We start from the raw sequence: 26,193 nt of genomic DNA on the forward strand, positions 1-26,193 counted from the left end.
GTAAAGGATTTTCGTGGCTTTTTCTGCGGTTGCAACTGCAGTTTCATTCGCAGCGGATGCCAAATGTGGGGCCCAGCATTAGACGAAGCACCGTCTTCTGATTATCATCAATCTTATTACCCTGATAGCGTCAAGACTGTGCGTTTTGCAGACATTTTGCAACTTCTCTTAAACTCTCACGAGAGAAAAAGACTTAAGCCCCAACAGAAAATATCAGTCTAGATATTTTCTCGTTTAGAGAATTGTCTGTATACAAAGACTTTATAAAGTAATGCAGATTATACCAGCACACGTGCTGATGGTTAAACTTGACGAAACATTTCACACAGCTTCTAAATGAGTCATTGTATGTCACCCCCAAGCAGTAAACCAGGGTTCAATAAATTAAATGGGAAAATGTGGGGCGAATGCATACAAAACCGGGGCACATGGGAGCCTTTTGCCTATAAACAACCCTAACTACGCACACGTTTCCACAGCCACACAATCCCTCTTTTCAGCCTTTGCACGCTGTGCGTGTGTGTAAAGAGGTAAGAAGAGCCCGGGGAAAAGGTGAGACCTGAAATAGTATGTAGTCGAGCTGGAATTCACCGAATTATATTTGTGCAGATGATCGTGTTGTGACACGCTCGACAGAAAACACCAAACAAAGCGCGGGCTTGCGCAGCTCCTCTTAAGTTTCTTGGTTAAACACGTTAAAACAAACGCGTGGAGCTCGTCTTTTGCTGGGTGATGCGTTTGGCCAAGTTGAACGGGATGTTTTGCTGAAGGGTCTAAAAGGCGGTGTCAGACAAGTGAATGGGATGTGTAGAGACTGCACCCTAGCATTACCTGTGCGCAGAAGTCGCTCCCTATCTGCTGGGCGTTAGGTAGGCAGGTATATTTGAAGTTGATCTGCCATTAGATTTAATAACAGGAAATGTGAGGATACTTTTGTTAAATAACTGCAATAGTCCATTGCTAAGAAAACCCCCCAAACCTTTCCCTTTGTGATTTAAGACATACGGTATATTTACAGCCCTATACATATATTGCAAGGACAGCAAAAAACAAGGTGACTGGATACATTGTCAAGTCTTCAAAATAAACAATGGGGTTCTTTATTTCACACTTTGTAATGCAAAATCAATAGCAATGCATTTTTGAGGTACAATATACCACATAAATACATATAAAACAATGCTACAACTTGAAACAGAGTAAGGAATGCTATTCACAACAGTATAACGCATGATGGGTGAAGGAGGGAATAAATAGCTCAACTTGCCATGTCTTCAAACTCAAAGAACACTGGCTGCTTGTGAATGTTTTGGCTAATTTATGTCAGAGAACCAGAAGATGAAAGAGCCATGTCTTTGCCGTCCTCCTCCTGCCTGCCCATCACTTCAAAAATAACCTGCTTTGTAGAGCTTTGAACATTTTCGTAAGGCTGATGATTTGAGGCCTCGCAGTATTGAGGGAAATGGAATGGCATTTCTCTTACACGCCATAATTATCGTGCTAGCCAGGACAGAGCATTTCAGGTTGAGGAACAGAACGTCACGCGGGAGAGCTACATCTAATTAAACCCTGGCAAAAAGGATAATTACTACTTTTCAGGGGTACAGGAGACCTCACCCGTGTTTCGCGTTCCCTATCTGAACTAAAAGTTCGCCCCAAGTAACGAGCACATCTGCCTTCAGCACTGGACTGCAAACCCACAATCACGGGTCACTCCCTTCTAGGGCAGGACTCAGTGTGGTCTTTTGTAACAATACAGACCACCTTTGAAGACCTACAGTATGCTCCCTTTTTTTAAAATTCGAGCTTACAAATGAGTCGCCTGTATTTGGGAGTGTCTCTATCAGGTTTTAGGTGCTGCTGAGTCAACAAACTGGATTGCTGGCACCGCTTCAAAACCAAGCTGAGTTATGATGTACCTGAGGGCATGCTGAGGATTTGGAAGTAGAAATGTACTCAGCAACGGGTGAAAACTGTCAAATATATGATATATTTGTTTTAAAGCACATACAGTATAACTGTCTTATCAATCAGCTTTTCATTTTTAGGGTTTGTTTTTTTTGCCATTTTGGTTCATTCAGCCATTTACTGCTTTGCTGTCTTCTGTTTGTGGCAACTTGCTACAAAGTTTTATGGATTATAGATCTTTCGGTGGATTACATCGCATGCATGATGTCAAAACACAAATGTCACTTAAATAGGTACAAAATAAGACACGCCATAATTAGGTGGAGGATTAGAATTGAAAATCATTTTACCCAATACTGAAAAAGTTCCCTGTTTGGTTCACAAGAACAGCACAGAATAGTAAATAATTTTATTTACATATGTACAGGGAGCAGGATGCAGTGTAGATGACTGTTCTTTTAAGTAGTTTTAAGGCAAGACTAACGATATGGTGTATATAAAAAAAGAAAACTGTGCTACATCACCAAAGTACAGCCAGCTCAGATTTGTTTACCTGCACACTGATGTGGTTGTCTTGTAACACTAGCTTTAAGGTAGTCTGAATGTTACTTGGGATAAAGAGTCCCATCTTGTAGTGCACACACAGCAAAGAGAGAACTACTCTGCTCCTCTTGTATGAGTAACTTCACGTGTTCATCAACATTGCATGTATTAATGTCAGTAGTGAAAATATAGTCCAAAATAGTCCACTCAAGGAATAATAATAAGTCCCTGAAAAGTATTTAGATCTGAATATTATTAATGGCCATAACTGAGAGTAAACACTGAACTTTAACTGTTTTTTTCAGTGTGAAAGCTATCAGTTTAGAACAGATTTCATCGTCACTCATTTGGCTTTTTCCGAATCTTAAACCTTGGATTGTGTATTTTGAGTGTTCACTGGAAAGCCGTCAGAAAGCATGCACAAGCTCAGTTATTAGAGTACATAATGTGATTTAACGTCAACAGCATCAAAACAACAAACAAATGACAGCACAAACTTTTGGTCCTCGAGTGTGATTCAGAAACGGCGTCGATGCAACTTCTTATCAGACACAAAATACTGAGTCGGGAAATCATGAGCTGTACATGAACAATAGATTCAGGTGTTTAGAACTACTCTGTAATGTTAATTAATATTACAAATCAAAGGAATACAGGATTGGACCTCACAGCCCCAGTGAAAGTAGTTTACTTTCACTATGAGGTTTCTTGTTCTTGTTGCAGAGTCTGGAATATGAGACTGTACCCATCTGTTAAATACTGGGGGTTACATTAGGCTAGGTCCTGTGGAAGGGGGCAGGGGGCATTGACTGGCAAAGTAATGCTCCGAGCCCCAATCAAATCATAATCCAAACCTTCTGGCCCCGCATTTGTGATCTGTGCTTAACTGTCCCCACCCTGGAAGTTATCACACAGTCAGCTCAGATCTTCTTTGGCTTACGGCCCAGGTGGTAGTAGTAAGCCATGGTGACCAGCAAGAAGAGTACTCGACTGAGGAGAAGCAGCATGGCGGCGTTGGGAAGGATGCCGATCTCCACTAAAGTGATGGACGTCACTGAAACCACAAATAGAAATTTACTTAAATTAGATATTAAATGATAATAAACAACAATAGCCTCTGAAAAAAAGCATGATCAGCACAATTATCAGTAAATTTTTGATAAAGACAGTGCGTATATGCAAACTCCCTGCTTGTTTTTCATAAAGTATTAATTACCTGAGCAGCTATGAAAGAGAGCAACATGAAAATTGACACTTATGCCAACTATGAAAAAACACACACACAAAAACAGCACCATTTATACCCATACACACAATGCTTCATTGTACATAAGAGCTTAAAAGTACCGTTTTAAGATTTAAATAAAAATGTGTCTAAATTTGAAATACAAGGATGTGACACCTCACACTGAACACAAGAGGGCACTACCTGCACATTTTTCTTTCTGCAAACACTCCCACATGGACAAAAGTAGCCATCCTTTTTCTGCATGAGGCAGAAAAGGATGAAACAAAACAAGATGAAGATAACTTGTAATCTGTGTTGGAAAACTCACCTAAAAACTGCACAGCAAAGTAGCAAGCCTCACTGAGTAGAGTCCACTGGATGATGACCTTTTCTGCTGTGTAGAGTCCGTTCCACATGATGAGGGACAGGCCTGGAAAAGAATGCAAAAATAGGGAATTTATAGGTTCAGGGGCATGGGAATGAAAACAGAAAATAAGAGCAAGCTCGGGAAGGAAGACTCCTACATGTCCGAGAGAATTTCCACTAATAAAACTACAAGAATCTTGACACCATGTGCACATGTTGCTAACGGGGCCTGTTGATTCAGCTCTGACTCTCTGTCTGTGATGACGGGCTTGCGTGCAATCATTTCAGTGCCTGCTCTTCTTCCTGTTCATTTTCCTGAATTTCACTCCCACCTGCAGAGAACAGTGAGGCTATGGAAACAAGAAGGGGTAGGCTGAAAGGTGGGAGGGCTGATGGACTGTATCCTCTCCCTGCCTGGTTCCATCTGTGCAGCAGATGAGACCCCATCATCCGCCCCCTTACTGCACCTAGTCTGATAGGCCATCACCCTCTTTTGCTAATCCCCACAGTGTGAATGACATTTATAATGAAGAAGCCAGTTCAAGGTCAAGCTGGTTCATTCATGTGTTCTTGTAGTGGTTTAGCTGGGATTTGTTCAGATTTTACATTTTTGATTTATCAAGATATGCATAAAACATAGTATTAAGTCTTTCCCTTAGTATTCATGTTATTGAATGCCTATATGAAGTTTAGGTGCTAGCATTTTGACTGATTTAGTAAACTAAATTAAAATGACAACCTCACAAATTGTACTTAAACATTAAGCCTTCTCACTCTCTCTGTCTGTCCTTTGCATATTCTCCCATCTCCCATTACAAACCCTGTGATCACCCGACTGACAGCTCTGTCTCAAGTCAAAACCCATTAAAATAATTGCTCGCATCTCAGACACGTTGTATGCTATGCGTGAGGTGGGAGCTGAGCAAAAATGGCACTTTGTCTCGTTGATGAAGTGACATTAAAAAAAACAAACATTTTTAAGTCACTGCAAAAGAGAAAACTGCAAAATATGAATGTAGAGTAATACACTGCCTCCTCTTTTAGTTCCATGGCACCTCATTCGCACACACAAACTTACTGTTCTGCCACCGTGTACCAACTGGATCCAAATCTTATATATAAAGCTGCAAAAAGGAGGTGACTGTGGCCATTCTGGAGAACTAGTCTTTTACCTCATAGAGAAACAGAACTTGAATTATAGAGCCACCATTTGCAGCCTGAAGGAAGGATTTTGGAGGAAGAAGAGATCCCTTTATACAGTATCTGAATGCAAGAAGAGAGCTCTTTCTATAGTATCTGAATGAGTGCTTGAAGTGTTTGACTCAAAATGAATACATTAGAAGCTGTAAACACAAGAGGCAGTGCAGTGAGGCAGTGTATATTTTTAGCATGTAAATAAATAAATATTAAAGCATCGTGTCTGCATCAGTGCTGCACGGTCAATGCACTTGTTCATGCAAGTATATTCACACTCAGTAGCATAAATACCTTTATGAATGAATTAGCTGCACAGCTTTCATAAAACTTTGGACTTACTGAGCAATGCTCCTCCGTAAAGGCGAACAGAGATGTTAGTAGTGGAGAGCTCCTCCTCAAAAACGACCTCATATAGTTGGTTGGGAAACACCAGAGCCTGTGTAGGGTAAAAAAAGGAAAAAGCACAACATAGCTTTGTCATATCAGCAAAACAGCACTGTGTGCTTCCCAAAGTCTCCCTATTTTTGAGCTAGTATCACAGGGAATGCCCTGGAGGATAATGTGAATGTAGATGGTGAGGTTAACAAAGGCGGAGCTGTTTCCCCAGATGTCCCTCACTGATATCTTGGAACAGAACCTACAGTAACTCAGCGCTGCGTTTGCATAACGTGGTTTTCACACTTCTAAAAAGATACATTTCTTTCTGCCTTACATTTGAAAATGAAAAGACTTTGAAATTTATCAGTGCAAAACATCTTACCATCAGAGCCATAGCTGTGAAACCCACTGCAGAGATGAGTATCCACACCCTAAAAAGAGAGAAATATGAAATGCTACACCCATCCTGTGAAAATTACAGATTGTAGACTTTGCAAGACTAGCAATGATGCACGGATGACCTTACACAGTCTGCTGTGTTAACTGTGACTGTTGTGATGTTGAGTAACTGAGCAGCTGAAATCTCACCTCAGCCCGAAAGGCTCTCGCACTGCAAACTTCATCTCATTTCCGAGCATCTGACTGATCTATCAGCAAACGAGGCAAGACAAAAGAAACAGGAAATGAGTGATGAGAAGGTAAATGCAATCACAATCATGTCATCATAACAAATACATGTTATGATCACCTTCAGCAAAACCCCACATAACCAGGAAGAAAGAGTACTCTGGAGGTGTATTTAAAGTAGTTAATGGAGAGAAGCACACAAAACAGAGTGTTCAAGAGAAAGGAACAGAGCGGCTGAGTGTTAGAGAAGCATCTCTTAATGTTAATTAGAGACTGTAAATGTTCTCGCCTTTTTAATCGCCTCCTTAAGACTCACTGTATGTCATAATATCTTTTAGGGAATTCTAGACGAATAACTGACTACCATGTCAATGCCACAAGAAAAGCATCATCTGCAACAAATGACTGCTGGCAACAGTAGCAGCACATAATAATAAATTTATAATCCTGGAAGCCTGAAATCGTTAGTGGGAAAAATGTCTGACAAACTGAAAACTAAGTGTGACGTGCCATTTCTTAATGACCAAGTGTTCATTCAAGCCGACTACAAGGACAGATAGCAGTAAATATTTCATGAAATGCCATGCAAACTGATCTTATCACACAGCAATATTCAGAAGATATACAATATCTGATAGGATAAGCATCTCTTATTACAGATGAGAGTAGACCCTGGAATCCTAATAAGCAGCAACTATATTTTCAAACTCAAAGGACCCAAGAGTTATTGGAATTTAAAACTAATTCATTAGCATGCTACACACATCTGACAATCAATTAATCACTTAAAAGGGACCCATTATGCTCATGTCCGACTTCATTTATTTTAAATTGCTGTAGTGCTGTTTTAAGAAGGCCTATTTATCTATACGGCAACATCTCTGTTCACCCACCCCTTCTTCTGATGGGGTGTTGTATGTGCTTCTGCTCGTATGTGCCTCACAAGATCATTTTTATCATAAAGAGATCACAAAAATCTTAGAGCATAAAAAACACATCTGAAAGCATTTACAGCAGGCTGAAGCCTCATCTCATGGCTCAGAGGGATTACTTGCACATATGCTGACCTTATTATCTGAAGGCCTGACCACATTTAATATTAGCATACACCTTTGGAACAGTAACTATATGAAAAAATATGAAAGGAAGCTAATAGTTCAAATTTAATCAAAGAAAAAAGTGAAAACATGTATTTCTTTCAGGATTCATTGTAATTCTATACTGCATTGTTCAGACTGTTGGTTAGATTGAAATAAATAATTTGTGCTTTTACAAACCAAGGTAATTGCTTTTCAATGCACTACATTAGTGTTATGTGTTTACAGAATGTGGATTCGTAGTAATTTTTTTCCTGTAAGAATAAACAGGAGAAACAAGCCCAGAAATGTTGTTAACAGATTCAGGGTCAGGCTCATGAGCAGGAAGGAAAACAAACTGTCCCAGATAACCACAGAGAGTGAAAATAAATTAATAAACAAACCAAGTTTTCTGCCTGAACGGACAGGAACCCACAGAGAAATTACAACTGTTGGCTGGCTGTGAAGTTGAATTCCTTCATCTAAAACCCTTCAGGTTCCATCATATCCTTAACATGAATGATTTCCCTTCATCATAAAACATTCTCTTCCCTCAAAGGGTTCCGGTGCTGGAGCCAGATGTAGCATCACACAGAACTAAAAATACACAGAAGCAAAAGAGCTCTAAAGAAGAGAAGATGAATCATTTTCTGGCTACGAGTGTTTACAAGGAACACGGAATAGCTTTCTGTTTGATAAGCCTGTGAAAACTTAATGTGAACGAAACAATGATCGATGTCATATCAAAAAATGGGTTTTCACTGGCTTTTACCTTCTGCCATCTCCCACAAGGTGCATGGTAATAAGTGCAATATCTGGACCATTTTCAAAAGAAAGTGTATTTCAAAGAGTTGATGCATTACATCATACTTATTATGTAATATAACAATATCAGCAAGACCCAATTTCACTGCAGCTGGAGAGAGCTTTTTCCAGGATATCATTAAACATGACTTTTCCTTTTTGCCCTCGGGGCCGAGATGCAACTATAAACGTGTCTGTTGACTTTCTGTGAAATTCACATCATGACGTGAATTTCAAATGTCACCATTTTGAGCACTTCTGTCAAAAAACTATACCTGTTGTGTTTGTTTGAAGAGTTTCCTAAGTTAAATATGTAATTTGCAACCAGACATTTATTTGTAATGCACAGTAATTTGGCATATAAAAATAACCTCATCATGGCAATGACTTTAGATGCAGATAAAAAACACACCACGTTTAAACAAAATATATAAGGGTAGTGATTCATGTGTGTGCATTTGCATCAATCTTTGATGTATACACAAACAGAAGGACTGATGGCCCTGAACTTGTTAAGTAGCTTTAGAGAACCCGTGTTCAAAAGCAGCAGAAAGGAAAACAAAGACTTCATGTGCTTGAAGTAAGATGGGGGAAGGGGATTTTTCTTTTTAAGATTCTTAAATTCCCAATGTCTGCTGCAGTCTTTAATTTAGGGGTAGACATGTACATCCCTCATTGCAGTGCAACTGAAGCACCTGTACACGAATCCATCTGTGCCAGCTGTGGTCACATAACCAGGTGAATCACTCTTCCTGTGCCTTTGGTTTTAGGGGCCGTTTTTGACAAGAACACATAAATATTCATGACTGGCATGAGAAATATTCATACTCTGAAAACTGAGCATCAATTGATGGTACCATGGTGGCTTAGGGCAGAATATTGCAGAAGGCAGTTGAGTGGAAAGAGGGAGAAACAGGAAAAGAAATACACAATGTTGTTTGTGTAGAGAGAAGCTATAGTGCAGCTGTTGTGGCCTTGAGTTGTCATCAATCACTCCTTCAGCTATTTAGTAAACAATGAGCAGCTTTTCAGCCATAGAGGATGAAAAATATTCAGCTAATACCAACTAGAGTAGCAGTGCTCTGAAATATCAGTATCTGTCAGTTGCAACATCCCATTACCACTTAAATACAGGATCACTGAATTAAACAAGCTGTCAGTAATGGTGCAGCCAGGTGAGGCATTATCTTTTTGCACAGTAGCACCTAGATAAAGCATTGCAGTAATGCACTACTGTCTTTCTGTCCCTTAAAGAGGAAGAGTATTCTTATCTCTAAGTAGTAGAAGAAGCAGGAAGGCACAGTGAACAGAGTGCAGGAGCACTTCCTTCCATTGTTTACTTAAACCACCGGGATGGAGTCAACTGTTTCCTCTATATATAAAAAAAAAAAACTATGTATGGCAAGGATAAATGGAACAACAAGAGTAAGCACAATGGAGTAGAATAAGTGAACAATTATACTGTCACAGTAACAATTAAATTCTAATTTAGTTCAATGTCGAAGTTAAACAGGGAAACACATTTTTTCAAAACAGCACGTACAGTAGATTCCATTAACCAAACTGTTGTTTTACTGTGGTTTGTATACCCTGTTGTTGGTTCAGCCATTACAGTGAATATGCAACCCCAAGACTCAAGAGAGAGGAGCAACTGCCACATTCGTTTCTGTCTTTATCATACCGTCCTGGAAAGGTTTCTGAGTGGCAGATGTCAGGGTTAGGCTCCGTGCTAAAACATTGAGAGAGAAAACAAACACTCAGGAGAGCTGAGAAAAAGGGGGCTGACATCACATCACGAACTATCAGCCACCACCGTATGCCTGCTCCCTTCTGTTCTGTCCCTTTTTCACACTTGCATGTTAATGAATATTTCAGTGAGGAACAATCTGCTATGCCTATGCTCACTGTAATGAGGTCTGATAATGACAAAAATGTATAATAATAATCTGAAATCTTGAAATCTGAGCTCAGTGAAATGGAATAAATTATTGTCAGTGTGCAACTGTGGAACTTGATATTCAAATATGATACTCTGTCTCCTAACATATATCTGATTGTGTGCTGTTGTGTTTTGGTATGCACCGTCTATACTGATGTGCTAATGCATGGGAGGCAGAAAGAGAATACATATGAGATGCAAGAGGCAGGAAGTCTCTCAAGGGACCAAGCCACATCTCAGTGGAGCTGCCAGAGCTTGTTGGATTACGTGATCTAGATTTACTGATCCATAAAGAGCAAATGCAGACAATGGGACACGAAGAGAGTGATGAGCCAATTAGCAGCCCACTGTGGCTTTTAAAAAGAATCCATAGCTCTTCTCAGGGCTAGTAAACACATTTGTGGTGGAAAGTCATTTTGCTTTTCCAGTAGTTTAACTGGTGATAGTTAACAAATGCACTCATTTCTAACCAAGCTGCTTGTTGCACTAATGCACAAGCCATTTGACTGTACATTAGCGCTTAGATTGAGTCAAACTCGCTGGAATATGTTTATATGATGTAATCTGACCTTTGAGCGGTGCACTTCGCCATCGTCGTCCTCGCCACCGACTCCAAGGATCTTCCGGCTCTTCAGACGGCTTATCAAGTCCGTCTGACTGTGCTTCTTCATTAGAGGAGCAGGAGGTTTAGATGCCATGGTGCACACCTGACACGAAAATAAAAAAGGAGACACATGGATGGTGTCGTTAGAGGAGATAAAATAATATGAATTACTACTTAATAAGTAGGACTGAAAGAGGAATGAAAGAGGATGGATTTAATTTTGTTTTTCCCTAGACCATTTATATAATAAACATCAGTGGAGTTCTCCCGTCATCATTTTACGCCTCTGTCTGAAGACGACATCGCTATCACATGGGGCAGGAATAGGCATCAACCAATCTACAAATAATTCCCTTGAGGATGTGACTTATGCAACACAATTACGTAATCCGGGTGTAACAAATACAGGCAAGCCATAAAACCTTCCTCTTGAGTCAGACTGGAAGCAGGAGCCAGCTGCCCCCTGTATCTGCTGAGAGCCCAACAGACGCAGGTGGCTGCTTAGAGAATCACAGCATCTAATAGTGACACACATATAGACTCACACGCGCGCACACAGGGGCGTAGCACAGAACTCTGGGCCCTGCACATAAGCAGTCTATGTGAACCCCCTTTCTTTCTCCTTGTTTTATTTTTATTTTTTTTACATTTTAATTAATTAAGCCAACCACTGTATGCAGTAATCTGTAGGGTTCATTAGGGTAGCCCCCAATGAACTGTTCATATACGGTATATGAACAACCTATGATGCGTCCTTAGAATTCAACCTTAATATCTGGATATACTGTAGTCTTTATCACATCGTCACTGCATGTATGCTTCATCACAGAGTAAAGCATACAGGATTGATACAGGTTAATATATTAACCTGCTTTATAGCCCAATACAGTTTTCAATGTTTTTGGCACTAAAGCAAGTCACAGGCCACAGGTCAAGGCAATCGACCTATAATTAATAAATGTGAAAGTTCAATTAAATCTCCAAAAATATATGTTTATGAAGCTATAACAGTAAAATTACAGCTCTTGGTGGGAGTAGGCAGAATAACAGTATTTTAAAAAGCACTGGATTGAATTAGTTTTATAAATAGGACATAAAATGGAGATTTCGTGTTAGTGTTCCTTTGAGCTCATAAAACACAAAAGATGTCATATGTCGGTCTGATATTCTTGCAGATACTAGATGATTAAGTATTACATAAAATTATGGTATTACGTTGTGCTGGTCCATTTTGAGAACTATATTGTTACATCTGGCAGTGGCTCAATGTTTAACACGTGCTTTTTTTTTTTTTTTTTTTTAAATGTTAACAGTCTCCTCTCTTTAGTTTCTTTTTGGACACGGTGCGCATTAGCAGTCACCTAGATAGAATAAATTAGCTATGGTGTAAAGGAGAGTCAAGTGGGGGTCAATCTGTAATTTGTAACAGGTGAAAGTGGAATGAAAGCTTTTTTTTTGTCTCAATTTATTCAGGCAGTTTAGTTATTGCTAATTGTGTAGAAATAACAAAACAAAAAAATCAAACACAATCAAACTCTTCATTGCAACTCCACTTCAGCTGAAATTAACCCTTGGTAGTTAAAGTCACCACTTCCCCCACGACGCCCCTGCACACATACATGTGTTAATTATCTTGCAGACGTCACTTACTGTCCACAAGAGTGGATGTAAATGCCAGTGGCAAAAAACAAACAAACATGTAATTCATTTCTTGCCCTTGCTGGCTATGGACTGTGACAGGAGGTTACACTGCAGCAGTCCTATTGATCAGCATTAATGAGAAGTGGCTGCAGACTCGATGGGCAACCAGTAGGCAAATCAAAAGTCATCATCACGGACTCAATAACGTAACCTCCACAGTGATTAAACTGGAAGCAAAGAGATATGCACACATGTACACGATGGAACGGCCCGTCCGAAAATTGATGGCTTCTCTACAGGGCAGCTCTCTGGAGAAGTCCGATGAGAGCAATTACAAAGACAGAATCTTTAACAGAGAGCCTTGTCCACAGGAAAGGAAAACAATTTGTACCAACAGGAGACAGCTCAAAGTATTCAGCTTTCCACCCACTGGGAAGTATATCATCACAGTTAAGCTGACAAGGCAGAATCTGAGTTATAAAACTACTACAGTTGGTTTTTTCAAGGTCACACTGGCAAGCTAAGCTGCACAGAACCACTTACAACGTACAAACACATTGTTAACACTCACACATGCCAAAGCACTTCAACACACCTCAGCAATAAAATATAGAACAACTGTATGACACAAATCAGGAAGCATACCAACCTTTTAATTTATGAAGCTTTGTAGTTTTGTAAACAACTTGTGTCTTAGACAGACACATAATAGCAATAAATGTATCTAATATATATTTTAGGCAAAGGAGAAAACTTTAATTTACCAGTAGCTGCAGTGTGTGACTAAAGAATCAGTTTTTCCACATTTCTACCATGAGAAATTTTTGTTCCGCTTCCCAAATTGTCATCTTAAAAATAATACTTTTTATTCAGTTTTACTTTCCTTTCCATCATCTCAAAAATGAAATAAAATAAAAAAAGCAACACGGCAAATCACACATGTAATCACTTTAACTTGTCTTGATTCATTACATGCAATTCGTATTCCTTTGTATTTTGTCAATTCATATAATTCTGATATTTAGTTTTGTGTGGCATACCCAGAACAGTTATATGCTAAGGTGTTGGTCTAAGTGCATTCCTGTGTCAGATATGTGTAGTAGGGCATGGCAGCAATCCCTTGTATTGGTATGCACACACAGAATAGGATTGCAAAGGTCAGTAAAGGTTACACAGCATGTTTACAGGCTTCTGTTGTCCATTTTGTCCCCCACACAGTGAGCGAAGTACAAGACTTTCCCCTTTTTCTGTAACAATCAACAGGAGGCGGCGCAAGAAAGAAAGAACGGGGAATGGAAAGTAATCAGTGCAGGTAAATCTATTTTCACAATGGAGAGGGGTAATCTTTCTGATAAAAGGGCCTCCCCAAACCCTGTATACAATGGCTGGAACTTGAAGCAAAAGAAGTATGCAGGCTTTAATTCCAGCCGTTCCACACACCGATAATCACAACACTTCACGAGAACAGAGGAATATTTTTTCCTCAGTTCTCTTTCAAATCTTTCCTTTTTGCCAGTTGTAAAGTCTGATGCAAAAATCCATTAGTGCTTTCACACATTTGCTTTTTATGCTTAAAGGAACTGGTGCCCACTCAGAATAATTGCAGTGAGACATTTGCCTCAGGCTTAATTATATTTTCTGGGGAAATACACAATTAGATTACTTACACCCCCCCTGAAAAAAACAAAACAACTTTTCTACTTTCCAAGTAGCAAAGTTAAACTGTTGGTGTATGATGATGGTCCCAGTGTGCCAAATTACAGTGCAGCTACTGTAACATGATTACTAGATTACTGCACAGCCACAAGTTGTTAAATTATAGTTTAGTTAATATATTGTTCAGGCTATTCTACCCTTATGCCCTATTCTCATTCAGTACAGAAATACGACCACTTCTGTTGTGTACTTCTCACTCACAGAAAAAGTAACCGGGCAAATCATTTGCTCAACTTTCATGTGGACTCGACTGAGCCACAAAGAGAAAGCAGACCTTGCATCATGTCCCTGTAAATGATGGAAAACCTAAGCAATGGCTCTAAAGCCCCTCGACTGTTGATTTGCTCCACTATCGTGACCCTATCAATATCTGTAATAAAGCAGTAAATGAAGCGCATTTCACTGCATACATTAGTAAATCCCACATTTCTCCCACATGCAATAATGTCCCTGCATGTCTCTCCCTTTGGATCTCCCTACAGGCGCTCCTTGACTTACAAGTGTAATGCCGATGCAGTTGCTTAGCAACTGCCAATGGACCAATTGCTTCTTCATTATTGAAAGCACCTTTCATGACTGAAGACACCTTTGATGACAACGTCTCTGCCGTCATTCTCCTTGATGTAGGAAGTGACATTTTAGGAATTTTTAAAGAGACTTTGATCCGAATCCCATTAACTGCATTGGAGGCATGATGTCCTGATGAGTGGCTTCTTGTGACAACCAAAAACCTTAAAGTGGAAATACTTGCTCTTTAAATCTCAAAAGTTGAAACAAGACTGAATAAATTAGGTACTTTGTAACAGCTAAAATTAAATATAATATTTAACAGTTCACATGTAATCTCAGTTACTCAGCAGGACACCAAGATAAGAGAAGTATGAAAAGTAAAGACGAAGGAAGGGTCATGTAAAAATAATCAATTATTAAGCAAGCTGGGAAGCACAAATAAAGAAAACAGATACAAGTTTATTATTTTGGCACCTAACAGTGAAACAATGGACCCAAACACAAGAAGAGCTCATGAAACTGTGATATTATATTTTTACAATACTTATAGGCATGTGAATTTAATACACAACAGGTGTGTGTCAGGAGAAAGACCAGATTAGTCTACCAGAAGTCAAGAATGAACCAAATCTCCCATAGTCTGGGACTAGCAATATTAGAAACAAACAAAACCCTCTCAGTTCATTTGCAGGCTTTGTGACAGAACATGTGCCGTAGAAACGAAAAGCTGCTAAACACACGGAGGAAGATATTGTGGAAAAGGTGTGAACTCCGGACAAATCTCTGGTTAGCAACTAAAAAGATGCTCTGTAAAATATAATTGTATCATAGGAACAAAGCAATGTGTGGGTGTGAAGGAGCAACTGTGAACAAATGTGCTACTCAAAATAAGAAAGCAGATCTTACAGCCTGCTCTTCTTCTCTTTTTCCACAAATAACAGAAGATACAGTTGCTCAGTAGCCTCCAAATCCCCTCACCACCACATTTTGAATATCGACAGCACCATATAGTGCCAACAGCAGACAGCACACAAATTAAAGCCTCCACTAAACAGACTCTAGAAACAAGAGTGAGTAGTTTTTCCCCTCAATGAAATGTCCATCTCTTATAACCACCAATAATCATTTACAGATCTTCATAAACATATTACTGCATTGATTTCTCATTGCTCTGATGAAAACTGCTGCTTCCACAAAGGTAAGGACAGTCTTTTTCTCGCCAACTAAGATAAAGCTTCCTAGACCCTTATTGGACTTCAAATCTTCTAAGCCTAGAGTTACATGTCTTTTTTTGAATTTGGAGCCGCAAAGTGGTGACTAAAATCAGAAGCGGGGGTTGTAACAGTGGAACGCAAAGATTTGAAAGTAGGATACTGCTTCAGCCCTAATCGGTGTATGTCAGTCGCATGGTTCACACTTTAGGACGACTGCTATTAGTTACCAGAAGATGAACAACAGATATTCAGAAATTTTTTCCAGACTAAGAATGTCACAGTCACAACTTTATTGTGCTATTTTTCTTTTGTTAGTGAAATATCACGATGACTCCTGAATGAACTGGCAGATAATTTGTCAGAGATATTCAAACCTGGAACGTGTTAATTCTGAGACATTTTTGCAAATGAACTCCAGACCATTTATGGAGAATTAGATCCAGAACAAAGCATAGTTCATTTTAGCGCTGTTCGATATCGGATGACAATATAAAAACATCTATCGTTTCATTTTCTGCTAACGTTTGTTTCGTGGTGTCGCAAAATAAACTGTTTACAGCAATATTTTTTCATCATTTTGATGGTCACTGTAGTGGTTACATTAATTTCTTAAAGTTCTCTCTTTCTCTTATATTTAATATAACCACACTACCAACGGGCAAGCACCTGTTTTTATGCGTTGTGTTAGCAACAAAGACGGTAAAACCACCGCGTGTCCGCTTGTTTATGTTCCACATAAACCTTTCACAATAAAGCTCAAGATCCTGTTGAGACTTTTCAAAATAAAATGAATCACGTGAAAGATTATGCAGAATATTTACCGATGAATAGCAAAAAAGAGCCGTCAGGTGCTAAAAAATAAACCTTAGACTCAAAGGTTAGAACAGGCTTTTCCCCGCAGCACCCTGTGTAATAAATACAAAGAAACGGCGGCCTTTACAACGTGTGTCTAAAAATGTTTCGTTTCATGCATCGGTTAAAACACTTGACTCCAGGTACACGACGCCCAGCTGGAAACATTTCACGCAAGTCGAGCTGCCCGAGATTCACAGAATTTACAGAAAATGTAAAATTTTGGTGATTTATATCATTATCGGGACGATAGAAGTCTTATATCGGGATATGAGATTTTGGTCATATCGCACAGCCCTAGTTCATTTTACATACTTAGTAACAGGTGGAAATCCTCTGGTTTAGGCTATCCGGTTGTTCAGTCTGACGTCACTAGCAGTGTCTGGGTCTAAACTCCGCTGCAGGTCCATATATCAAACGATCACTATGGCATTACTGAGAGTTGAAAAACTGTCTAAAGTCTTTCATCTTTAATAAAATGATCAGCGTTCTGCTCTACCAGGTGTAACAATTGAGTTTAACATCCAGGCATCCATGAAAACGGAATTTATGACATTTAACGGAGTTAGAAGTTAGCAGGGAGTTAGCTCGCTAGCTTCTATCTAAATACAATATAGCATGTCCTGACTGCGGGGTTTTGGAAACAAATTCAAACGTACAGCTCTGTTATCACTTCCAGCATAAATGAAGACAGAAAACTAAACAGCAGTGACGTTTGTAGGGTTACTGAAGTTGGGCTAGCTGCTATATAATGATGTGCTACGTGACCGCTAGCGACACAGCTATGTTAGCATAATATAAACAAGCTAACTTTTTTTCCACTCGATGAAAGTTAACGTGAGTGTTCTCGGTGGTCAGGAACAAATGTAATCGCATGGCAGGATGCTGTAAAAGGACCAAACTTCAACCAGGAGAACAACTGAGATAATCCATCCACAATACGAGGTTAGTCATTCATATACTGCTGCATGGGCTGGGCTGTAGTTACATCCTAAGGTTTTAAAAACTGAGCTTAAATAAATGATTAGCGGTAATAAAAGCCGAGGGAGATCAACAGTGATCACTGACTGTTTTAGGAGCTTTTTGAGATCAAATAGAAGAAAACACATAACATTAAACATGTTAACAACACAAAAGCCATATTAAACGCAGACTACTTTAGACCCGGAAGTAGGATTCGTCGCGTCATCACTGAACAACCGGATAGGAGTGACATTAGGAAGCAGAAGACATAACTCCCGCTCACTCACTAGACCTTTTACTATAGCACTGACTATTTTATCAGTTGGTTCTCACATACAGCTCTGTCAAGAAAGAGCCGACACTGAAAATAACGGCACCGACTTTCTCTGGTAGCATCGGCAGGTCAAAGTTGTCATGTAATCGGCACCATTACACCATTACAAAACTTTATACAAATTCAGGTATCAGGTATCCCCTAGTGACTTGTCATTCACTGACATTTGTGCAGACGTTAATGTTTTTGAACTTTAGAGCCTGATCCACAGTCCTAGTTTTATTTATTCTACTTCCTTGCAAAAAAGACTCAAAAGGCCAACTTAAAAGCCACAGGCAACACACAATATGCTTGAATATGGGAATAACTCATATTTTGAGACAGATTCAGAATCCATTTATATTACTTACATAAGAAGAGACAGACTGTGTCAGGAATCAAAGAAAGCCTCTCTCTCCTCACTTGTGTACATCACACAGATGGCCCTGAGGGATTCAAAGCTATTCCACTATCTGACCCTCATTTCTGTCAGAGTATAGTGGCTCCTTTCTTCTTACATTTTTTTTTATATTTTACAGTGAGCATTATAACCTCACAGAGCCTCACTCTTCATCTTGCCCACTCATTGATGAAATAGTTTACATCAAAATGACATCTGGCGCTTTCATGTCTTACTATTAACATGCATTATCACCTCTTAGTGACTAAAAAGACAAATTAAAAATGTGCTGATTTGCTTGTTGAAGGACAAAGTAAGTGGAAAATTATTCTGACAACAATTTGTAACTGCATTACCGCATCATGGTATCTCTGATTATGTGTGACCACATCCAATTTCTGGGGAAGACAAAGGGCAAAAAGGTTTTCCTTCATGCAGACTAGTGCTCCAGTCTCTCGTCTTTAAGTGTTCAGTATTTCCCAAACACTCTCAGATAGTTACTTAATGGTAATGAGATAATTCACTCCAGCAAACTCCCAGAAACATTCACAAGATCTGTGGACAGATCTACTTATGGTTTGACTACGAGTTGGATATTCAAGGTTTATTCCAGGGAGACTAGCTCTACTGGCTTTTGTGTTTTGACATAACCCATAGCTGAACTGCAAACTGCCTTCAGAGTACATTAATCCAGGGTTCAGTAAACGCCTGCAGTTTGGTTCCAACTATTCATACAAAGCAGATAAAAGCCTTACTGTTTTCTGATCTGCTCCCTTTTTAGCTGATCTCTATCAGAGAAGCTATTTAGTCAATTTCTCCCTTGTAAAGATTTATTTTTGGGGAAAAAATAACTAAGGAATATAATACACTTACTTTTAAGTACTGGCTTTCTGTGATATAAAACAAAAAAAAAGTGGCGAAAAACTCAGTAATTCTGAGTTTTAACTGCTTTAAAAACACTCCATTTAATTTTGTTGATAAATCAACACAATCCTGACACATTCAGAACTAAAATGGATCTAGTTGGATTTACTAATACTATTTACACATTATCAGTACTCTTACCTGTAACCATTTTCTTAGGATGGTAGCTTCCTGTTAGCAGTCACTCAGTTTTATAGCTAGCTCCTTTAGCATTTTTAACTGCTCAATAAAACTATACCTGACTACAATTAATTACAGCACACTAATGATTCCATCATCAGTGGTAGAGCTAAGTGATTTCAAAAAAATTTGCGATTACAATATTTCTGTTGATATTGAGGAAAAAATTACAGACTCACCGTTTCATTGACGCGTGCAGCCAACAGCATTTATAAGTTCAAAGAAAATAAGGGAATTTTCTATCACCTCCCCATCCAATGAGCTATCATCACTGATGACACTACCAGATAAACTCTTAGGTTGATAAGTGGAGGGACATGGATCCCAACTATATGTCTATAATATCCAGCGGTAAGGGTTGGAAAATAAGGACCAGTTCCAGTTAAGAGCCGCCACCAAATTGCCCAATTCCTTGAATCCGTGCTGACATGTTTTCCTGAAAGTTAAGCACTGCTAAACAATGACGTCAAACTCATGTGAGTGGAGCCACTGCACACCTGACTCTCTCTCTCTCTCTCTCTCTCTCTCACACACACACACGCCTGTCTGCTCTTTTTCCTACAACATGTTCGCACAGTTGAGTTAAACCAGAAATCTTTGAGGGACTACTCCCCAATATCCACCAAACACAAACCGGTAACCAGAATCTATAATCTATAATGACAAAGGTATGAAGAAAAGCTTCAACATCCAAGTACATTAAAACTCAGACTTCTTCAAAGTAATTATTCCCTTTCTTGACCAATGCTGGCTCTGATGTAGATGAAATTGCAAATGAGATTCAGTTGTGTGGCAAAAGGGCAGAGAAAGCAACAAAACTGATAGCTGGTGATACACAAAGGACAATCGAGAAGGCCAAAAATTCCTGTCTTGAGTCAAAACAGACCACCAACACAGGCCCTGGATACTTTACTCTTTATAGCACAGGCAAGATCTGTACACAGTTGGTCTGAGAACAGAAAAGCTCCTCGGTTACTATCAATGGATTATTGTGCTGACTCAAACAGATGATTACTGTCAGATCATCTGAGGACAGTTACCATGGAATGAACTTGCCCTAATGATTTCTGGGATTTGGAGTTTCCCTGTCCAATATTCAGTTATTACATAACCTAGCGGAGGGGGGAGTATATTCTTTTATAGGATGACCTACTCCATCCCAATTACGTAAGGGAAGCTTATTGTCCCAGTCATCATTGTTATTGTAAGATGTCACCACAAAATCTTTTTTTAAACAGTATAAATCTGTTGTAAAACCTGGTCTCACATATTGTGATATATCAAAGAGTGCATCAATAAATTTTGGCTTCCAGTGGTTATGAAACCAAAATATTTGGGACAAAAATAATTATTGTTCAAACTCTCTCTCTGTTTTCAGTTTGAGCTAATATGACCCCCCTGGTCATAAAAAAAAAGTAAGTCTTTGATCAAGAAGATCCATCTAAAGGAAATAAAACTAAAGATTGTAACAATGAACCATTAGAAAGTTCATTAAGAGTTCCCTGTAGCTGCCTTTGTCTCTGGAGCATTCAATCTCTCAGTCCATTTTTGGTGGCACGAAACAGTCGGTTGTGATCTTTGTCTCTTATGTGGCTACTGTGCAGGTCTCCTGAAGTAAACAGGTCTGATGGTGCCTGAGGCTCTCTTCGCTCCCATCTGCATCCATGGATATCCCGCAGTGAAGGCAGGGACTGAACTTGGCCTTGATAGGTTGGTTATATTTTAAGAAACACCCCTTAGCCAAAGCCTAATTTTTTTTTAAACCCCCAAATGTATGTATTTGCATGTCATTCACATGATCTCTAAAGTTAAAGAAAATCCCCTATAAAAATATGTTAATACGTTAATGAATACCTGATTTAAACCAATAACATCTGTTGCTACATTTGCTGTTTGATTCAATTGGTCTTGCTGTTACTCTCCTCACCACTGGCTCATGCCCATGTATACGGCAGATAATGCATGCATATTATTTAATAAATGTGGCAATCAATTTTGAACATTCTGCCTCATCAGCCCTGGACTTGAGAGCACAGGCTGTAAACACAAAGCAATATCAAATGTGATCTCTCAACACCAGCAGCTTCATTACTGGGAGAAGAACATCAGCTATGTTAGAATAAATTTACTTTGCATTAATTCTAATTGCGGCACAGTTTGTCAAGGCCCTTATTTATACTCCAGTACTGAACAGTCTGGAACCAGTACCAAATTAATGCCTGCTCTCAAATGATAGGAGATGCACCGACTACAATTTGTGTTTTGTTTTTTAATAAAGGCTAACCTGCAACTTTCACCATGATTTTCTAAGAACCATTACTGTCAGCGTGCACTCAAAATTTTTAAACTTCTTCTCTAATTTGATTCTCTAATTAGAATAACACATTGCTCAGTTAATATTTTCTGTACAGTGACTTAGAGTAACCTCTACCTCTTTTACTCAAACAAGTTGCAATGTTACATAGTTAAACACTTTTTTAACAAATAAAATCCAACTGAGAATGCACTATTTTACACTTAAGGTTTGTGAAGCAGCTCAGCACCTACAGCCCTAGCATGAAGTGGAGCTTATACTTAGAGACACCATCAGTCCATGCTTCTTTGAAGTTTGATTGAAGTCCAACTAAAGGGTTCATGCATAGCTTGTGTACTATAATGTTTTCTCTCCATGTATGACAAATAAATGCAGACATCACAAAAGTGAGGATTCACATCACTCAGAGCCAAGCAGACTCATCAATCTGTAACATATGCATTTGCATTATGAGTAAAATAGATATATTTATCATATTATGTATTCTATTTAGCCCCCCCCCCCTTAGACAGGGACACAGGTAAACACAGTTAACCAAAGTTACACTACCATGAAAAATGCCGTGAATAGGGATGGGTATCGAAAACCGGTTCTTGTTGAGAACCGGTTCCCACTGTTTCAATTCCTTGGAATTGTTTGCCATTTTTGCAAACAATTCCCTTATCGATTCCAGTCACCCCGAATGACGTCACCACGTTGCGGAGCGTCAACTTGCAATACTTGCAAAGTAGATATTTCATTTAAGGGAGGAAACACTACGAATATGCAAAAGCATTTGCTCACAAAACACGTGATAACCTTAAATGAATGTCGTGTTTTTAATTCCGCTCCGGACTCGTGAATCTCAACCCAGCAGCAGCGGTAACGTTTGCACGTCCTCTCCCGTTAATGCGGCAGGTAACTAATCAACTAACAGTGCATATTATGTTAGCGCGATCTGCCTTATTACAAAACCTGCCATTGCTGTGCATTTAGGTGACCATGATGAGAGAGACAGAGTCTGGCTGGCTCTGATGCTGGCAGTTCTCGCTGCAGTCTACCGGTAGCGTCTCCTTTCAGGCCAGGATAGACGAATGTCACCGAGCAGTGACTAAGTTTGTGGTAAAAGGCTTGCACCTGTTTGCCACAGCAGATGCCCCGATTTTCGGTAAGTGAATGTGTTTAATTGTAGGCAGGGACATTACTGAATATTCTTGTGTAATTGCTACAGAATAATTTATGTTATACTTTGTTATTGCTACAGAAGAATATTTATTTTATTATTTTACATTTACAATTTCTTTGCCCGGGGACCCTGTGACACCCCATTGAAGAGCCATAGGCTGTGGATCTCTTAAGATCTCACTGCTGGGTTTGTAAGGCCATGTTACTCCGAAATTTCTATCTTGTTCAAAGAGAAGATATAAAACAAAGTTCTAAGCTAATCGACCTTAGTGTTCTCTTTTTTAAAAAGAATTGATAAAGAATCGAATCGTTAAACAGAATCAAAAATGGAATTGGAATCGTGAAAATCTTATCAATACCCATCCCTAGCCATGAAGCTATTCTTCCTTTTCTCTCTGTCTTATGACTAGGGCTGCCACAAACGATTATTTTGATAGTCGACTAGTCACCGATTATTTTTGCGAATATTCGACTAATCAGATCATGCGTCCATTGGACGTAAAACGTACAGCTTATTGCACCACCACCCGAGCATCTCACACTTCTGATAATCAGTTGTCTGCTTGACGTTTATTCAGCTGTGTAAAAACTATAACTTTAATCTCAGCCAAACCGATTTACTCAGGAACAAATAAAATACTGAAAAAAGCCAAACAATAACAGTTTTAAGTTATCTAAGTGACTTATACATCACGTTTAACCTGAGTAGCGAAAGATGGCGGTGGGTTTGAAAATGATTTGCCGGGAGTCCGGTGTTCTCGCCGGCTCTAGTGAGCCTTGAACCCCGGCTCACTATCGAGCTGGTGGGTAACAGACGTCTCAGAAAGCGTTGGAGCGCTTTTGAAAATATGTGGTGTCTTGATAAACTGAGCAGATATTTGAGGTTTACACAGCTACATTCTTGCCTGAAAATATATTAAACGTTTATTTTGTGACCCAGAAAGAATAATAAGAGTAATATTAAACCTAACTAGTTGCCGCCGTTGTTGGAAACTGAGCAGGGCCACGCTATGAATTCTGGGATAGGTTGGGCCACGAAGCGACCCATCCTTCAAATCTGAGGAAATGAAGGGCGCGTTTGTCGGCCGCATTTGTCGGAGTCTTCGAATTTGTCGTGTCGCTGTAAAGTAATCGGCCTGCGGGCACAGGAGTATGCGGTTCCTGAATTTGGACACAGCTACGATACCGGACACAGCTTCTTCTTCTTCGAGGTTTAACGGCCGCTTGCATCCTCGTACATGCAGTGTTGCCATCTTCTGTTTCAGTCCGTTATTACACTCTTAAATCCTACTACTTATTCCTGCGTCTTTTGGGATCTTACAAAGCTTCAAACGACGCTTCGACTATTAAATTAGTCGTCAAAGATTTTAATAGTCGACGTAATCGTGACTAGTCGACGTGGCAGCCCTACTTATGACGCACATGAATCTGTGTTTACATTCACGCACAGAGTTGCTGTAGTTTGCTTTTGCAACATCCATATGCATAAATAGATAGATGTATAATATATGAATGTATCACAGTTGAATATTACACACCCGCTCTTTTTTCAAAAATAATTTCTGCCAGATATTTTCATCTAAATCAGCCCAATTTACTAGTTGCATGCCGCAAAAAAAAAGAACAGTGAGGGACAGCAGTACAAGTGAAAAAGCTTTGTTATTTATCAAATAATGTGCAACACAGCGGTGTGCAAGTAAGGTAGGTGGCTTATGTTTACCATCTGTTACACTGGGGCAATGTGGGGGATGAAATTGAGAGGGAGAGACTCTTCTAATATGAAGCCACAGAGGGCTGCCAGGCATTGTTGGGGTTTCTATCTCTGGAATCACTCTTTACACAGCAGGCTAACTGTGAAGCTATCGCAGAAGCTGCAGAATAGAGTGCCGACACTTGGCGTACACGCACACCTGGGAGGGGGGGGGGGGGGGGGGGGTGTTCAGCACACACGGAAAAAGGATGAAATGAACGAGCTCCCGCCTTTAAATGTACACACGACAAAAATAACACAATGCTCTATGACGCCGTCTCTGCTGTAAGACACCAACCAGTAATTATTACTACTTACACATAATTATTATTTTTGCTGTTTAATTTGCTCATCTGTGCAGCAGCAGCATATTATTACACTGACACTATGATTTTTGGACTGTACTACATTAGTTTTAAACAGGCGTACCAAATAAACAGGCAACTCTGAAATCTGGAGAGTTTACTCAGGAGAACTGAAGGCCCTGGTGGTGTAGCACAACCACAGGTAGCTTGAAATACCAGATGTCAAATGCTTGTTGTCCAGAGTAACTGTTAGCCAACCATAATTAAACGAGCTAATGAGGCAAGCTTTAATGACGCACTACAAATGGTTATTAGTGGCTAAAACTCTGCATGCCCAATTTTCCCCAAGAGACTACTGCCACATTGCTTTGCGGATGATCTACAGATTTATCTACCTTTAAAATCAGGATCAGATCAACCGCAGCTCTTATTACGCTGCCTTGACGACGTTAAACAGTGGTTATCATTAAATTTTTTACAGCTAAACGAAAACAAAACTGAGGTTGTCATTTTTGGCAATTTCAATCATATCGACAGCACGTTGGGTACCCTCTCCTCGTATTGTAAAACACATGTAAAAAACCTCGGAGTTTACATTGATGGTTCTTTTAAATTGAATAAGCAGGTGAGTGCAGTAGTTCAGTCCTGTTTTTTTCAGCTAAGACAGCTAGCCAGGATAAAGCCATACCTTCCGGCTGACGTCTTCGAGCGTATCATCCACCTTTTTCTTACTTGCAGATTGGACTACTGCAATTCATTGTATTATGGCCTAGATCATGCCACCATCCATCGCCTTCAGATGGTTCAAAATGCTGCTGCTCGCCTGCTAACCGGTACCAAACGGAGAGAGCATATAACCCCAATTTTAGCCTCTTTACACTGGCTCCCTGTCCCCTACAGGATCCAATTTAAACTCTTACTTTTTGTTTTTAAGTCACTCAACGCCCGAGCCCCCCCCTACTTGTCAGAGCTCCTCTCTGCCTATGCTCCAGGAAAACCCACGAGATCTAGTTCAAAACTATTGTTGTCCATTCCACGGACTAACCTCAAATCTCGTGGTGATAGATCCTTCTCTGTGGCAGGTCCCAGACTTTGGAATAGTCTCCCCTTTAATATTAGATCTGCTCAAACTCTTGAGCAATTTAAATCTTTACTAAAGACACACTTTTACGCTCTGGCTTTTAACACATTATGACCCAAGCATTTTGGATTTATCTGAATTAGTTAGTATTGTTTCAATTCTTCTATTTTATTGTTTCTATTGTTATTATTGTATT

The 26,193-nt window shown here is 39.5% G+C and overlaps 1 protein-coding gene across 1 annotated transcript in view; it reads right to left on the reverse strand.

Annotated features, from left to right (window-relative positions):
- Positions 1-1,164: 1,164 nt before the first annotated feature.
- LOC146628078 (tumor protein p53-inducible protein 11-like) overlaps positions 1,165-26,193 on the reverse strand; it is a 46,535-nt gene continuing 21,506 nt past the window's right edge. The window contains exons 2-7 of the mRNA XM_085359344.1: positions 10,636-10,773; positions 6,209-6,267; positions 6,003-6,051; positions 5,582-5,678; positions 4,008-4,109; positions 1,165-3,505 (exon numbers count right to left, since the gene is read on the reverse strand). Of these exons, the coding sequence (XP_085215470.1) occupies positions 3,372-3,505; positions 4,008-4,109; positions 5,582-5,678; positions 6,003-6,051; positions 6,209-6,267; positions 10,636-10,764 (570 nt within the window). The 5' untranslated portion in view covers positions 10,765-10,773 and the 3' untranslated portion in view covers positions 1,165-3,371. The remainder of the gene's footprint in view (positions 3,506-4,007; positions 4,110-5,581; positions 5,679-6,002; positions 6,052-6,208; positions 6,268-10,635; positions 10,774-26,193) is intronic.

The sequence above is a fragment of the Diplotaxodon limnothrissa genome, linkage group LG7, assembly GCF_057381915.1.
Source record: "Diplotaxodon limnothrissa isolate DT_005_m linkage group LG7, D_limnothrissa_male_GT1.1, whole genome shotgun sequence".
Taxonomy (NCBI): domain Eukaryota; kingdom Metazoa; phylum Chordata; class Actinopteri; order Cichliformes; family Cichlidae; genus Diplotaxodon; species Diplotaxodon limnothrissa.